At 34.7% G+C, this 15,985-nt stretch overlaps 1 protein-coding gene across 1 annotated transcript in view; it reads left to right on the top strand.

Annotated features, from left to right (window-relative positions):
• ODAD2 (outer dynein arm docking complex subunit 2) overlaps positions 1-15,985 on the top strand; it is a 67,108-nt gene that overhangs the window by 21,119 nt on the left and 30,004 nt on the right. Inside the window, 4 exon segments of the mRNA XM_066337847.1 lie at positions 139-249; positions 728-882; positions 4,222-4,464; positions 12,002-12,116. Coding sequence (XP_066193944.1) covers positions 139-249; positions 728-882; positions 4,222-4,464; positions 12,002-12,116 — 624 coding nt within the window.

Consider the following 15,985-nt stretch of genomic DNA (forward strand, 5'->3'; position numbering starts at 1 on the left):
CTCAAGGCAATGATGACTTGTGCTTACATAAAGTACAAGGCTTCTCAATATCAAACCCTATAATTGTAATATTGTATTGTTTTTGTGACCTATTAACTGTTAATATGCAGGATTTAAAAGATGCGGTTTATTTTTTAGCCAAGTTACAGACTTGCAATAAGGACAGAAGGCATGATTGAGGACCTAGTGAAAAATCTGAGTAGTGAACATGAGGAGCTCCAGATGCATTGTGCAAGTGCCATATTTAAGGTAATTGTATTATAATCAGTAGATCAGAATCAGGATTAGCCCTTTGTTTTAGTGTAATTGTCAGTTTTAAATTTTCTTAATTTCACTATTTCTCATTTGTGTAAAAATTGTTGAGGTGTTGTGAATTTAGTGTTATAATTAGGTTCTTTCTTGCTCTTCTTGTGTGCAAGGATTAAGTTGCACAGGTAACCAGTGGAGAGAGGTGAGGCATACTGTGCCTAGAGCTGCTTTGGTTTTTTTGTTTGTTTGCCTCTAAAGTCAACAATGTGACAATATAAACACTGCTGCATATACTGAAGCAGTTTATTGTCAAACTCTCTTAGTGAGTCTTTAGTGAATTAAAATACTTGACTACAATATTTATGTTTCCTTCTCTATTGGCTTTTACTAGTTACAATGTAACTTAGCTAGCTTTTGAAGACATTATTTGACACATTTTTATGTGCTACATATGTTTAATATATATATATTTTTATAGTGTGCAGAAGATGAAGAAACACGTGACCTGGTTAGAAAACATGAAGGTCTACAACCACTGTCTGTTCTGCTTGATAACAGTGAAAACAAACAACTTTTGGCAGCTGTGACAGGAGCAATCTGGAAATGTGCAATCAGTAGAGAAAATGTGTTAAAGTAACAATTTAATTTAACAAGCATTTATTACATTATCATGTTTTGATTCTATGACCCTCTATTGTTTTCAAAACTGTTGTATCATGATTCTTCAAAGTCAGTCTTTATAATCAGTTGGGCTTTCAACTTATCTTTTATAGTACTTAAAAAATTGCCACCTGACTTCATCAGGATAGAGACAGTGTTAAGTTCCTAGAATCTTAACAGTCAGTGGAGACAAGTGGTGCCTCTAGCTAAGCTGTAGGACACTGAGTCAGGAGGTGTACTAGTACATACTAATCATCTGACACCTGGTCATATCTGATCTCCCCCATCTGTCTGTAGCTTACAAGCCAGAATCACTGCTCCATGGTAGAGAGAGTACTTAGTACACTTAAATTAAATGTTTTACATCAAGAGAGAAAGAGACCAAATTATCTCATTGTAGAGTAGATATCTAATACATATTAGAAATATACTGGAGTCTAGGATAATTAGCCTAGAGGCCTTTCTTGACTACAGAAGAGGTTCAAAAAAGTTGTTTAGTCTGGAGACCCAGCTTCCAAATGAGTGGAATTAACTGATGAGGGTTCTACTGTGGGTACCAGCAATCTCTCAGTGCCAGAGTTCTGAGTAATTATCTGAGAATGTGTTAGTAAGAGTTGTCACTCTCCACTGTCTGTGGAGCAGCTTAAATGTTGAGAACACTTTATCCTCTCATCTAAAATTAATATAACAAATTCATGCACCTTACCTAAAAAAAGGAGGCTGGCTCCACTGCATATGTACTAGGTTTCCTGCTGAAATTATGCTGCTCTGTATGTACAGCATGTAGAAAGGTTAGAAAGAGTAAGAGGTAATGTCATCCTGCTGGCCTAATTAAATGTATCTGGCTGGATAAGCACATAGGGTAGATAAAGACTGGGTAAAAATTAGGAAGATTGCCAGGTTTCACGTTCTGGCTTTTTACTGTTCTAAAAGAGTCCCCAAACTATTGGTATAGGGATCTATGGTCTTTATGTCCTCTACTGTTGTCCTACTGCTCTTTTGTATTCTTAATTGCACAGTAACCTGACTTTTCATATGGATGTAACCTTCTTTTCTGTGGACTTTGGGTTTGTGCAGAGGTATCCTGATTTTGGATCAGTTAGTGATGAGACAGACTGAATGGCTCTCTCTGTACTAGTAAACTAAACAGGGCCAAATCTTTCAGGTTTCGGGCTCTGTGTTAGGATTATCCATACTGTTTAACTGCCAGCACAGTCCCTTACACAGTTTGCCAGCAAACGCTCTCCCAGACAATGCCCAGACACTCCTTGGGAACGGTGCAGGCAACAGATTGTTCCCATTAGGCAGAATGGGTGAGGCCACCCTGCATTGTGAGGATAAGAGATTTTAGCCATATGGATACTATGTTGTGCTTCTTGTCCTCAGGGCTAGAGAATGAGCCCTAGCCTGTTTTATTTATTAGCATAGCTGTAGCCAATAATTCTGTCCAACTGCAAACAGATTTTTGTTGGGCTACTCACATATCTTTGGCGAGTGCTTGATGCTCCACAAAGGTTACTAGCCCGGCTCAGCTCCAGCTGAATTCACGTGTTATGTAGTGCTGAGTCTGAGGCAGTAAACCCTATCCAAACTCAAGATGGGAGGGCACTAAAGAAAAGGGAGTGAGGATAATATGAAAACACCTAAGCAGATCTGGAGGGATGAGCCTGAGTCTGGCTTCAAGCTAGAACTAACAAACCCTGCTGGCTCCTGCAGGGGCACTTAATTATGTCTGAAGTGCTCCAGAGTATTTCCTGTACGTGGAGTTCACTGCTGACATGTTGTGCTGACTCAGCGTGAGCTGGTGCAGGTGCCTGTGCCCGTGTAGCTGCGGGTGCAGCTGGCGTGGGAGCAGCCATACTGCTCCTGGACACAAGATGGCCCGAGCCAGCAGCTCTGTCAGAGAGCAGCCTGCCCGGTGCAGAGCCAGCTCACATCATTCCATCTGTGAAGCAGCTGAACTAACTGCAAAAATCAGTTTTGTTCTCTTGTTTTTAAAGTTATTTGCTTACTTTATTGCTCTTTTTTTATGCTGTTAATGTTTATTCTCGAAAAAAAAAATTGTAGGGATACTTCCAAATTACAGTGAAGCAAGAGAGGAAGATTTCTCTTTTCAGCAAAGGTTTGGATTGTGAAAACCAAGTTTCTCATTTCTCAGTTATTTTAATTATTATTCTGATAATCCATCTTGGAAAGATTAATTTTTATTGAAACGTCTAGTTATGCCTTAAAAATCTCAGAAATACTAGTATTTTTTTTGCATGAAAGAAAAGACACATGAGCAACTGATTCCTGGAAAATAGTTTTTGTGCTCAAGTAGATATTCCCAGAAGCTAGGGGCTGGGAAGAAGGCACAAATGAGAACTCAGTACCCTCAGAGAAATTTTCTATGATAATTAGATTATATACAGGTTAGGTCTAGCTTGATATACCTACCACATGGAACTGTCAAGGTGTGTCAGAAAATGTATAAAAGGAAGATGCAGTATTTGTTAAGTGTTAAGAATCCCCTAAGTTTTTAACAAAAAACCCTCAGAAAATGATTCCAACAGCAAAGAAAAAATCCTGTTCTGAAAGATGCACTTTTGAGGTTTAGCACACATCTCTTTGTAGGATAGGACCTTCAAGATTTTAAAAACCATATTTTTGATGCTCAGTATCAAAAGTTCTATGAAGACTGAGGAAAGTATTAATATAGGAGTCAAGTCAAGTTTCTGTCAACTTTTTTCTTAATTACAAGTTGAAATCTAAGATTGTGCTCTGCAAGTGTACTAGAACTATGGTTCTGACATTAGGAAAATGCAGTGCATTAGGCCTGAACTAAGTATAGAACTGCTCAGGATAAACTCTCTAAAGGCTCATATTTGGTGAAGAATTAGGGCAATCCATTGGTTCTGAGAGGTGGAGGAGGGTCTGGCACAATAATACTCCAGCTGTTGCTAACATAGCAGGAAAAAGTGCTGGAAGTAAGGATAGCAGAGTAATTGCTGGACTTCTGGTTTGTTTTCAGCTCTTTGTAGGTGTGGCATCCACCTGTTAAGTTTGGAAAAAGCTCCAAACTACTCAGGAGGTTCCAAGACAGCTAAATTGTAGAAATGTAGTTAGAAAGGGAGAGTAAGAAATTAGGCTGTATGTCACCCTTAGAATAAGTGATTGGAATGGTTTACCTGCATTGGGATTTCTTCAGCAAGATGATTTACATACAGAAATTAAAACTTGTACTTCAATTATAATATTACTTTAATTGTAAAATTAAGCTTTTGGTGGTAACAAACCAAAAATAACAACTTTGGATTTATTGCTGTCTTTTAGATTTCAGGAATATAAAACCGTAGAAACTTTGGTCACACTGCTTACTGATCAGCCTGAAGAGGTCCTTATAAATGTCATTGGAGCCCTGGGAGAATGCTGCAAAGAGCAAGAAAATAGAGGCACTATCCGCAGATGTGGTGGAATCGCACCTATGGTGAAGTTGCTGAGTGCAACTAATCGTGCCCTGCTTGTGAATGTCAACAAAGCAGTGGGAGGTTGTGCAATGGAACCTGAAAATATGGCGTAAGTTATTAATATTCATAGCATTTTAAATATTGAAAAACAGTTCCATTATTCGGATGCAAATATCGTCAATTCTAATCTGATTTAAATTTTTTTTTTTACTTCTTGTTTTTGTACAGAACTGTGTGGGTTAGTTACATCCTACTGTAAATTTGCTGTAGATAAAAAGAATTACTAGGAAAATGTATAGAATGTAAAGCTTTTGCATTTTGAGAAAAATCAAATAAAGCTTTAGTAAACTGATATTTGTTAAAGTCAAAATTCAGAGTTAAAAACCACCATTTTAAAGTGCTGCATGATAGGTCCATCCATGGTTTTCCCTCTGTTTTTACTTCTGTTCTCAAGTCATTAAAAATAGACTAACTTAGAGAAAGTTATTCTAAAAGGAAATGTGCACATTTACTATCATGAAAATATACTTAATATTTTTGTAGTACAGTACTACTTGTATTGTATGTCTCTTTTGTCCCTTTCCATCATTCCTTTTGGGAACTCAGTCAGTTTTGGACCCTTTTGTCCCCTCTTATTCCTTTGCATAATCAAAGAAAAAGACAGTCATTGATTTTGTGATGTAGATTTGTACAAATTACAAAGACCATTGAGTTTTATGATGAAGTGTTTCAGTTAAATGTTGAGGTCGGCATTTGCTGCACTTACTGTTCTCTTACAAGGATATTTACCTCAAGATTCTCAGCATATTTCCCTCCTTATACATAAGGGAGGGAAAAAGAGAGTTTTATTAAGCTCCTCCTGTTCTGATTTGCATAATTCACTTGATATTCATATAGCAGTGCAGGGAATTCTTTTCCTGAATAAGGCTTTTGTTTTCATGCTTTGGCTGTCACCCAGTGGCAAAAGGCTGGATGGTACACAACCGTAAACATGGGTTGTATGAGCAGTTAGCCATGTAGCATAAAAGTATAAATAAATGAAATCATTTAAATGACATTTCTCACTAAAAAATCAGCCTTTAGCATGATATATTAACCTAAGAGAATTAGCATTGCAAATACTGAGAAACTTAAATGCCAATAAATATAAATTGATATTTATAAAACCTCACATATACTCCAGTACTCAGAACTGTCACTTGTAGTATCCAGTATGAACAGCTTCATACTGGAATGTGTTCAGAATAAGCATAAAAAAAATGTAAGTTGCTGCTAAAATTATGATAGAACAAAGTCTGTCTTGTCTTTAAGAAGGGGAAAGTACAGGTTTAGGACAAAATTTACATTTACAGAGTTTGTAAAGCATGAACAAAGAAATCAAATGTTGAATTTAGTTAATATAAAACATTCTCTGGTGGAGTTCTCAACTTTAGAAGTGTTTCTAAAAGTATTTCAAAACATTAGCAAGTAAGCAAGATCTTAAATAAGTGTGAATATACTTTTTGCTACTACAAAAAAAGTTACACAAAAATTGTTATTAGCATGACTGTGCCACATACCTGATGTGTTGTGCTAGCTATGCTTGTAGAAGAGATAATGCTGCTATTTTTTTCCCAAAGCATGATTCATCCAAGTGGTAATAAATTTGATACTAATTCAACAAAATGTTTAAAAATAATGCTTAGTTAAAACATTGACAGCAGTGTAACTGCTCATATGTTTAAATTATTTACTTGATTAATTGCTCTGCCTCTCACAGGGCACTTACAAGCAACTTCCCCGCACCACTGACCTTCACCTTTCTCTTAAAAGAAAAACAAAACCAAGAAAATAAATAAATTAAAAAAAAAAAAAAAGTATGCCCATTCCTCTCTCTTCTCCTCCTCTCAGACCAGTACAGCAGAAGTTGAAAAGTTGAAATTGTATCTCTTCATCCAAAGTGCTCTCCTTTTGGGGAAGAACAAGTCACCAAAGATGAAATACACACACAGAGAGAATCTGTAGTATGACTCTTCCGTGTTTACAAAATTGGGGCCTAAAACAATAAATAGCCTTGTTAGAAACTACTGTGAAAGTCAGTGTCTTTCTGTAATTATTTTCTGAAGTTCTTAACCAAAAAGACACATCTTAACAAGGGTATGGAAATGTGCCAAGATTGCCTTTTAGAAAGAAGCTGAGCAAAGCCACTTGTAGCCTGTAAGTATATACAGGTGATGAGAATTTTCTGCTGCAGCAGGTTGATGCTTAGGTATTTATGGTTTTTAGATTCATGTAGCTGGATCCCTATTACATTTCTTATTTCATAATCACTTATTTCTCAGAATGGTTTGGCAGGTTCTAGGTTATCAGTTCTCCTCCATTGCCTTTTTCCTAACATATTTCATTGGCAGGTCTTGAGGCTTGGGATTTTTTTGTCATATGGTACAGACAGACTCTCTTTACAGTGTAATTTTTTTTAGTTTTGCATTATGGAAGCTTTGAAAATTATGATGATTTTCCTGGATTCTGCTATCATTGAATTTCATATGTAGAAAAATTTAGGCCCTCATAAGAATTGAGAATTTTCAGATATATTCTTACATTTCATTAGCTGCAAGTGTGTTTAACAGTGTGGCTTAGAGATTAAATATTCAGTTTAGTAGTCTTCTACTTTTAATGTCCATAAGGACATCTTGCAGACCAAGAGTAGACCTCACAAAATTCCTGTAAATGATTCAGATATGTAATGAAGAGTTTGGGATTGATATAAGAAATAAGGCATCATTATGGAGTAGAAAAAGCTGAGAATGATCTATGAACCAGTGCAGTTAAGTTCTGAGGGAAATATTGTGTGATTAAATTATGTTCCATGGAAGAAGCTTGCGCTGGCTAAGAGAGACTGATAGATAGGCATAGGTGAATCTATATCTTCTATGTCTTTTATATATTTTATTTCTGCATGTTTCCTAGTTTACAGTGTGACTCTTGCAACTATTGAATGGAAGGTACACTAGTGTTACTTTTCTGCACCAATTTTTTTACTTCAGGGCAACTTGAAGCAATTATGTGGTTCTTACTAACTCTATTGAGCTATTTAAAATAAAAAACAGCAGCTAGCTTCTCTCACAGCCAAAAATAAGTTGACTTATCTAAAATACTCAACATAATTATGTGACTGAACTTCCTTACTCTTATGAAGGCAGCATGAAGCTGTTCTCCATACTGGGTCTGCTGTACCAGGTACTGTATATTTATCTTTTTGAGGAACTTTTTATAGGTTATTAACGTTCTTTAACTAAAAACGAAGGACTAGTGCTTATTCTTTAACTGACACTAGGTTTTCATTTGCCCTTTCCATTTGAAAATCCACAGACTGCATTGCTGGCATTCAAAACTGAGCGCTTAGAATCTTATAAACTAAAATGTACAATTATTTTAGCCAAGCAGATGGAGTTTGAGTCATTGGTATATAATACTATTTTTCAAAGCAGTCAGCAGCAGCTAGTGAAAGTTTTAAGAAAAATGCTAAATTGTGGTTTCAAAAAAGATGCGATTACATTCTGACAGAATTAGACCCTGTAATCTTACCAGCAAGCACAATACAGAGTCAGTATAACTTTGTTTATTTACATTTGTATTTGTGGTCTAAATTGGCAGGCAATTAAACTGAAGTTCTCAAAGTTCTGGTAAGTAACATTTTAGCAGAGAAAGATGATAGATATGACAAACAGATGTCTAGGCTGTGTGTACACTTGTGTATTTAAGCAATTCTTGTTGACATTTCTACTGGAAATGTTCAATATTAAGTTTTAACTTGAAAGAAAAGTATTATTTCAGATTAACAGCTCTGCTAATTTCAGATATATTTAAAAAAGCAAAGTAAATTTCTAGCATTGTAAGCCATATCTTGCTCATAATATTCAATGATATAATGATAACGAGATTCTTAAATAATGTGAAAAGTCTTCATTAGGCAACTTTTGCCTGTGAACAGAGAACAAAAGTAATTAAAAAATTATCTTAAGTTGACCGATCTGCACTGGTCAAATAACAAATACCAATTCACTAACCTAAAATTTTCAGTAATCTCTCAATGGGTTTAGTTGCATTAAAATTATTTGCCCATAAAACCTATTCTATGTACACCCTACACAGAATATGTGTGGTGTACATAGAACCTAAGTATGCATGTTCTGTGTTGGGAGCAGGAGTAAGACCTTGCAGCTGCCTTTTGGTAGGAATGATGGTGCCAGCTGAAAAGATCCATTCATCTCTGCTCTAATCATGTCTGCCAGCACAGAGCACATGACAGGAGTTTCCTCTTCAGAATTCTGCCTTTGCAACTTCTTTTGGTTATTTTGAGGAGCAGAATAATACACACCTATTCTAAATTATATCAGTGATCAAACAGAATCAGTCTGTGACAGAGCTTTGAGCTAGAAGAGGTAGCCCAGTTCTGTTGTGAGATGCCTTGGCTATACTAAGGAGTAGAGGCACAACAGTTCAGAACCTGGGCTCTTGCTTTTAAACTCCACATATTCATGTATTTTTATGTATTTACAGTGAAAGACCAGGTGTCTTATAATAAACTTTACATTTCTACTTTGAATGAGTTTCCTATCTGTTAAGATTTTGACTATTAATAGTGTCTTGTACATAAAATACATTACATATATACATACATAGAATAGCAGATCAACTATTCAATAAAGCAGTTAAATATTTGAATACTGAAGTATTAAATATTAATACTTTTATATCAACTAAATATTGTGGTATTTCAGCTTTTATGAGATTCCATTCAGCTTTAAGAAAATGTTTTGCACTTTCATAAAGAAACCTGTCTTTTAACAGTCCCGTGAGTGGTTTCTTGCTCCAGATTTTAGTGTAGATTAATTTTGTCATCATAATATCAACAAATTATTATAAAATAAATTACTTAAGTGACTGAAGCCACAGACTGAATAATGTGCTAACTATGGATGAGTACAGAATTGAATGCCAACGAAAGTAAATTTTATATTATATTTGCTTGTATTTATTGTGGTAAGAAGCTTTATTACTTTATCTTGCTAATAATGTTATAATACATTGTGGAAAGAAAATTACATACAAAAACTATATGCAAAAGCAAATCATAATGTTGCTTAGCATTATGCCATCAAAGCTGAAATTTTCCTCTCTCTTTCTTTCTTTATTCGTAAGGAAAACTGAATGTGTATTTTTTGTCAGCTTCAAAAAGGAATTTTTACATAGGAAGGAAGTTAATGTCTAAGCAGTTTTATAGAGGAAACATTTTTCAGGACCATTTATTTTAGTGTTCCCTTTGCTGTAAAGGCAAATGCACTCATTCAGCACCCATTTTTTTCATCTGCTGGATTGCATAGTGAAACCATAGGAAGATTAAGAAATTGAACTCTTTAGCAGTGCTTTCTAGATTGGCAAATGTATGTTTTCAGCAAGATGAAAATACTGTTTGTTCTTGCATGGTGATTACACAATGATAGTTCTTCCGGAGTGAGAATTTAAGAGCATCATTCCTGTATGTAGGGGTCTTTTTATTTGTGTTAATCTAGTGTAACTGCAAGTAATCAGTGATGAACAATGTGATTTGGAGATGTTATTGTTTTGTTTCTACTGTTTCTTAGTTTAATTTTATGTATGATGAATGATCAGAGAAACTATACTTTTGCATATTCTGAGCTGGGTTCTGTTGATCTAAGACAACTGGTCTTTCCAGTCTTGAAGCAAAAGGCAAAACTCTTCTTAGGAAAATTAACGATAAAAAGAGGCTAGATTATCCTGAAATACTGAAGACCAGAAAACTGAAAAGAAAATGAAAGTAAACTTCCAATTGAAAAGGAAGCTTTAAAAAAAATAAAAAGGAAAGATAAATCAACCTAAAGGTTGTTTTTTTAAGTGTGGTGGAAAAATCTGAGCTCAGTGTTTGGCTTCTATCTCTTGATTTTTATATACTTGTTGGAGCTGGGTCATTTATATTTAGCCCCTCTTGGGAGGAAGTACCTCATGTTGGTAAATGATCAGTACTCTGCTTGACTAGAGGAAAGATTCATGGGTTCTTTTTAATTAATTCCAATATAGGAAATTAATTCCTTGTACTTTCTGAAATGACAAGAGAGTAATGTTAAAATTGCTTAAAAGTGTTTGGGGTTTGGAGGGACTTAAAAATTTGTTTTGAAGCTTTTACTTAAGTCATCATTACTATGTGGACATATATGTGTGATTGTGTAGTTTGTGCTCCTGCTGTTTTATTTTCTTGTGTTAAGACTTCTGAATTTGTCCTTTGAATGATGATTTTCTTGCAATTGATTTGGAGCTGAGTGTGTAAAATAAACTATACTGAAACTGACAGATCTTTTAAAACGTAAGAGTTTTTTAGCTTAACCATAGCTTTGTTCAAAAAGTATTATTTTGAAAAACATAGTTGTTTAAACAGTTTGCATAAAAATGTTATGAATAAAGTCCTTGCTTATTTTAGACAGACTTCATGTCCTTATTTATTTTTTCTTCTCCAAATGATGATAGAATTACATACAAAGTTCATTTTGTAGTTAGTTTTAAACTTTCCTGGCAAAGCATATATAGTGAACACAAATGAGCTGCTTTATCTGCTATTTTAAGCTGTTTTAAAAATGTGGTTTGAATTCTCTTGCATTTACAATTAAAGATAGAAACACATTATAAGCAATGGATTTTTCACTTTTGACATTAGACAATGGAGGTGTGCTTGCTTTTCTTCAACTTTAGCTCATCTGCTTTGAGATTAACTGGTTTTTTTAAAAAAGGCATGTTGGTAAAGGCTGTTAAGTTTTGTCTGACCTTCCTTTCCATTTTGGGTGTTCACTGGAATGTAATGTGAAGTTATGATCCCCAAGCCTGATCAATATGTAAACATAACACAGATGGTGTAGAGATGATTCTGATGATAATTCATTTCTCAGCTAGTCATGAAGATACTTTGATTATAGTATGTTTAAGTAGCTATAACATGGTGTGCTTAGTGTTGGTCTTGTTAGGAAGGAACATATGGGAAACAAGTTACACGTTATTCGTGCCCAACAAAGGATGCTCTGTGGTGTGACCATTTTAATTTCTAATGCTTGATTAGAAACATAGTATTTTAAAATATGTTGTAGAGCAAGGTAAATACATTAAGCATAGACTGAATAAAAAGTTAAGTACATAGTTTTGGGCATAAATATTTGTTTTGGAATGTATTTGTTACTATATGAAAGAAGCCAGTATGCTCAAATTCAGATTTCATTTTGCATGCAGATCGTTAAAAAGTCACATGCTTGTTTTCACGTTTATGAGTTCTGGTTATAATGTAGCTTACTTTATCTTCTGTAAGCACTCTGAATGACAGTGCGGGAAAAAAATAAACAGCATTAATGAGATTTAGTTAGAAAACATTCTGTCTTTACATCATTTATTGGCACCCATCTGTTATAGTGGGCACTGTTTGTTGAGTATGTTGATGGCGATTAGCTGACAATAAAACACAAGCACTTGCATAAAGCAAAACAGTGTCAGAATCATTCCAGTGTTTCTTAGAGCAGTGTTCCAAACAAACTGATGTAATTTGAGATGCAACATTGTATACTCCATAATTAATGTTCCCTTTTTTTGGCCTGTTTCTGCAATAGGGTAATTGACAGTTTAGATGGAGTTCGCTTGCTATGGTCATTGTTGAAAAATCCTAACCCAGATGTTCAAGCAAGTGCAGCTTGGGCTCTTTGTCCTTGTGTTGCAAATGCTAAGGTAAGAAAGTATTTAAAGTAACAGTTTTGTTATATATATACTCATGTATAATTTTTATATTTGGATCATTTCCAGCAATACTTTGCTGTTTGCTACGTACACTCTATTTCATTCTGTTGACTGCTTAAAAAAATATATATTTACTTTTCAAAAGCAGGTAGTCCTTCATCTAGCACCCATTATCTAATCTGTTTTGCCTTTACAGTGTTTTGTCTATTGACAAATATATTATAGTAACCCAAGCTTATTGTTCCCAAATAAAGCATGATGAAAATCTGACAATGCTGAAAACAGAAAACGTCAACTCACAGGCTGTGAATTGCACAGGTAGTTCAGTTGTGTTGTTCTCAAGAGACCATCATTTGGTTTCAGAGCATATTTTAGACTCAGTGCCAATGTAATCTTCAGGTTTTCTGCTCAGACTGCCAACAAAAAGTGCCAGTTGTGAATAGTGGTGGTTGTGCAGGTCAGTTGTGTACAGAAGACTGAGCTATTCATTTATTTCATGTCAGTTTCCAAATAGAGATAAAATAGTGAGGATAAGATGCAAGTCATCTCTCTGAATTCTCAGCACTGACATATGGTAAAATAAATGGGCAAGGTTTTCTTTCCCATTTGAAATTTCCTAACTTTATATCTTAATCCTTTTACAGTACTAGCTTCCATTTCTGATTTACTCCTATATTTAGTACATCTTTTCTATACTATACCAAGAATATATATCCTTTTACACAGAACTGGAGATCCTGACTGTGTAAAGAATAGTAATTCTTTTAAAGTTCTAGATATCTGTAGCATCCTTTGCAGGCAGTTTCCTCTCTGGAACTGAGCACTGTGTGGCTGCTATTAATTTATTTAGATGATTCGATGATACAGATATATGGATATAGAGGTATATGGATATAGAGATATATGGATATATAGTGAGAAAACTCGGTTTCGCTTTTTATAACTCAAGCATTTTTTATTTTTTCCCAATGATTTCTACAATGACAGCTTGCTTGTAATTTTTCACACATGCTGGTTATTCTGAATTGTCTTTTCATCTTTTTTTTCTAAATGTGCAGTCTTGTGCAGTAATGTTTTTTGGTGCCTAATGGTGCAGTCTAAACGTCTTCTCTATAAAGATACGAATATACCTGCCTCTCACTTGATCAATATTGCTAAAACTGAATGTTTAAATACTACTTGATCTCAGTACTGAGGTAATATTTCCTATGTGTAAGACTCTGTGACTTGAAGTGCCAGAGCAGAACTGCAAATTGCTAGAACTTCCACTAAAAGCACTTTTTCAGAAACAAAGAGAATAGAGGACAACCACTGAAATTATGCATTGCATAGATTTTTTTCTTCATTTTTCCCTGGGGTGTTTGATGAGTGCAAGCTATGTACACCCTTAGTGCAGCTATTCTCCTTTCATCTCTACTGGCTGCCTTCCCTAATGCTAATCTGTGATCCCACAAAGAGTTCTTTGTGTGACACTGAGGCCAAGTGGCTCACTGAAACAAACCTACCAATAATACCCTTTCCACTGACACTGAATAGAAAGAAATATGTATAAAGCAGCAACTACAGCCACACTGAGGAAGTGCAGCAACTATTTCTATCTAAAGAGAATTTGTTTTTTTTTTTTGTTCAAAGTTAATATTATTCAACAAATTACACAATCTTCTAAGAAGCAGTTTGGTTTATGCAGTATTTGATTTAAAAGCTGTAATAAGTTCATGACTTTAAAGGGTTATGTGTGTTCTGGCCTTTCTAAGCCTGTACTTAGGACTGCAAACTGTGTTTCAAATAGCTGTGAGAATGGAGTCCATTTTCTTTTTCTGTTCTTTTGTGGAAGCTGTAGTGGTTCTCTTCTGTGTTGTGGAGGTTCACAGATGAAACTGAACTTGTTCGTAGGATTATAAACAATTTTTTATAACAATGTAATGTAACATCCATTTTTTGGCACAGATATTTTCATTTTACCAACTTAAAGGTTATTTTCTGTATATTAAAAATATTAGAAGCTAATCAAAAATTTTGATAGGACAGGTATTTTGTAGTATGTGATTATGTTTCTCTTTCATGCTTACTCTCACCAAAATCTGTTTGAGTACTTCCCATAGAATAGAATTTTATCAGTATGATGTAGCTAAGTGATATTTTTTGTTACAAAGGAATTCAAGGAATTATCTTAACAGAAGCAGATTCTTACTAATTAGTTCCTTACTTCAAAAGCAAAATACTATGGCAGGCACATTGCTAGTAGCAAAGTGTAAGCACTGTCCAAGAAACACAAATGATTATGAAAAATGAATAAGAGAAGTCTACTCAACTCTGTTGATGTTGGAACAGCAATATTTGGTTATGATGCTTCTTTGAAAAACAGTACTTGTAATGTTCTCCCAATATACATCAGCCCAAACATAAACATTTGGAGAAATTCTACAAAGATGTAATTTGGGCTATTATAAAAATCACCCAAATGCATTGTGCCAATAAGAGGAAAACTGCCAGCTTGAGTCTGTATGAAAATTCCTATTTCCTCACAGAGGAACTTTCAACTAGAATCTTTAAATAAATTTAAGAAAAGAAACAGGAAAAAAGTTCTAGAGGTTATTTTCTGTCCTCATATTTAATAGAGTTTTGGGTGCAAACATTAAACTGCAAATGGTAATGTCAGGCATCATGTTTTTCTATCCCATGTGCGTGCATATCAACTTTCAACTTTCGGCTTTAGCCTTTTTATAGCTACAACTGTGAGGCTTTCTTAAGTAACTTCATTAAGCCATCTGTGTATGGAGTTTTCCTGGTTCAGCTAGGGTAGAGTTAATTATTTCTTAGTAGCTGTTACAGTGCTGTGTTTTGTCTGTCAAAATAATTTAAGTAAAGAGTTGGAGACGGGGGTTTGAAAGACAAGAGAGAGAAAGTTACTCTGTTTTCTTAAAATTTACTTGTGGAATGACATCTCACCCTTTTCTGATACATCATGGTTTCAGTTCTACAGGAGACAGTCATGGGTGTGATGAAAGAAGATGAGACATCTAAAATTGTCTGCCTATTTCTTTCATAAGGGGAAAGAGAATGCTCATGCTGACACAAAAAAACTCCCAAACCAAATGAAAACTAAACCAGGTTTTAGAGGGAAAAGTCACAAAATGAGTATGTGTGAAGGTCAGTTAGTCTTCAGTCCTACAACAGTGTTATATGATGAGTAAGTGAGTTTTGCAGCTGACCAGCCTGGAGTTAACCTCTGGGTAGAAAATATATTGCTGATGACTTATTCTTACATAGATTCTGCATGTTATGGAAAGCTTAACATAACCATATGTATAAAACCACAGAGAGCATTTCTTTTCTAAGAATAACAAAGAAATGTAGTTGTAGTCAAAATTGGAAATCTTCTAATATTTAAAAAACAATAAAACGATTTGCTGTTTTAAATACATTAAGATGCTTTGATTGCACATTTTACTAATTTAAAACTATAGCATATAAAGATGCAGTGCTCTGTACTGCATACTGTTGTTCCTTTGTTTTACATTTTAAAAATGTTGGTTAAGTACTACCAATGCACTTTTGTTTATGTACCATTATTGGGTTAAGCCTAAAATGTCAAAATTCCCTTCTTGTGTATGTACAGCATTTTCCAGTTTCTTTTTTTGCCTTGCTGTCCTTCTCACAATTTTACACAGAGACCTTGGTTCAAACTTAGTGCTCTAACTGCTCTCTTTCCATTTTTCTCTTTTTCTTCTCTAGACATGATAATTTTTTACATCTGTCATACATACTTCTCTGTATTTGCTCTCATTTTATGCAGTTTTTACTCCCTAGTATCAGGATTTAGATATTCCAAATTTTTAAGCTTTTTTATTAACCAAGCA

The sequence above is a fragment of the Sylvia atricapilla genome, chromosome 1, assembly GCF_009819655.1.
Source record: "Sylvia atricapilla isolate bSylAtr1 chromosome 1, bSylAtr1.pri, whole genome shotgun sequence".
NCBI lineage: Eukaryota > Metazoa > Chordata > Aves > Passeriformes > Sylviidae > Sylvia > Sylvia atricapilla.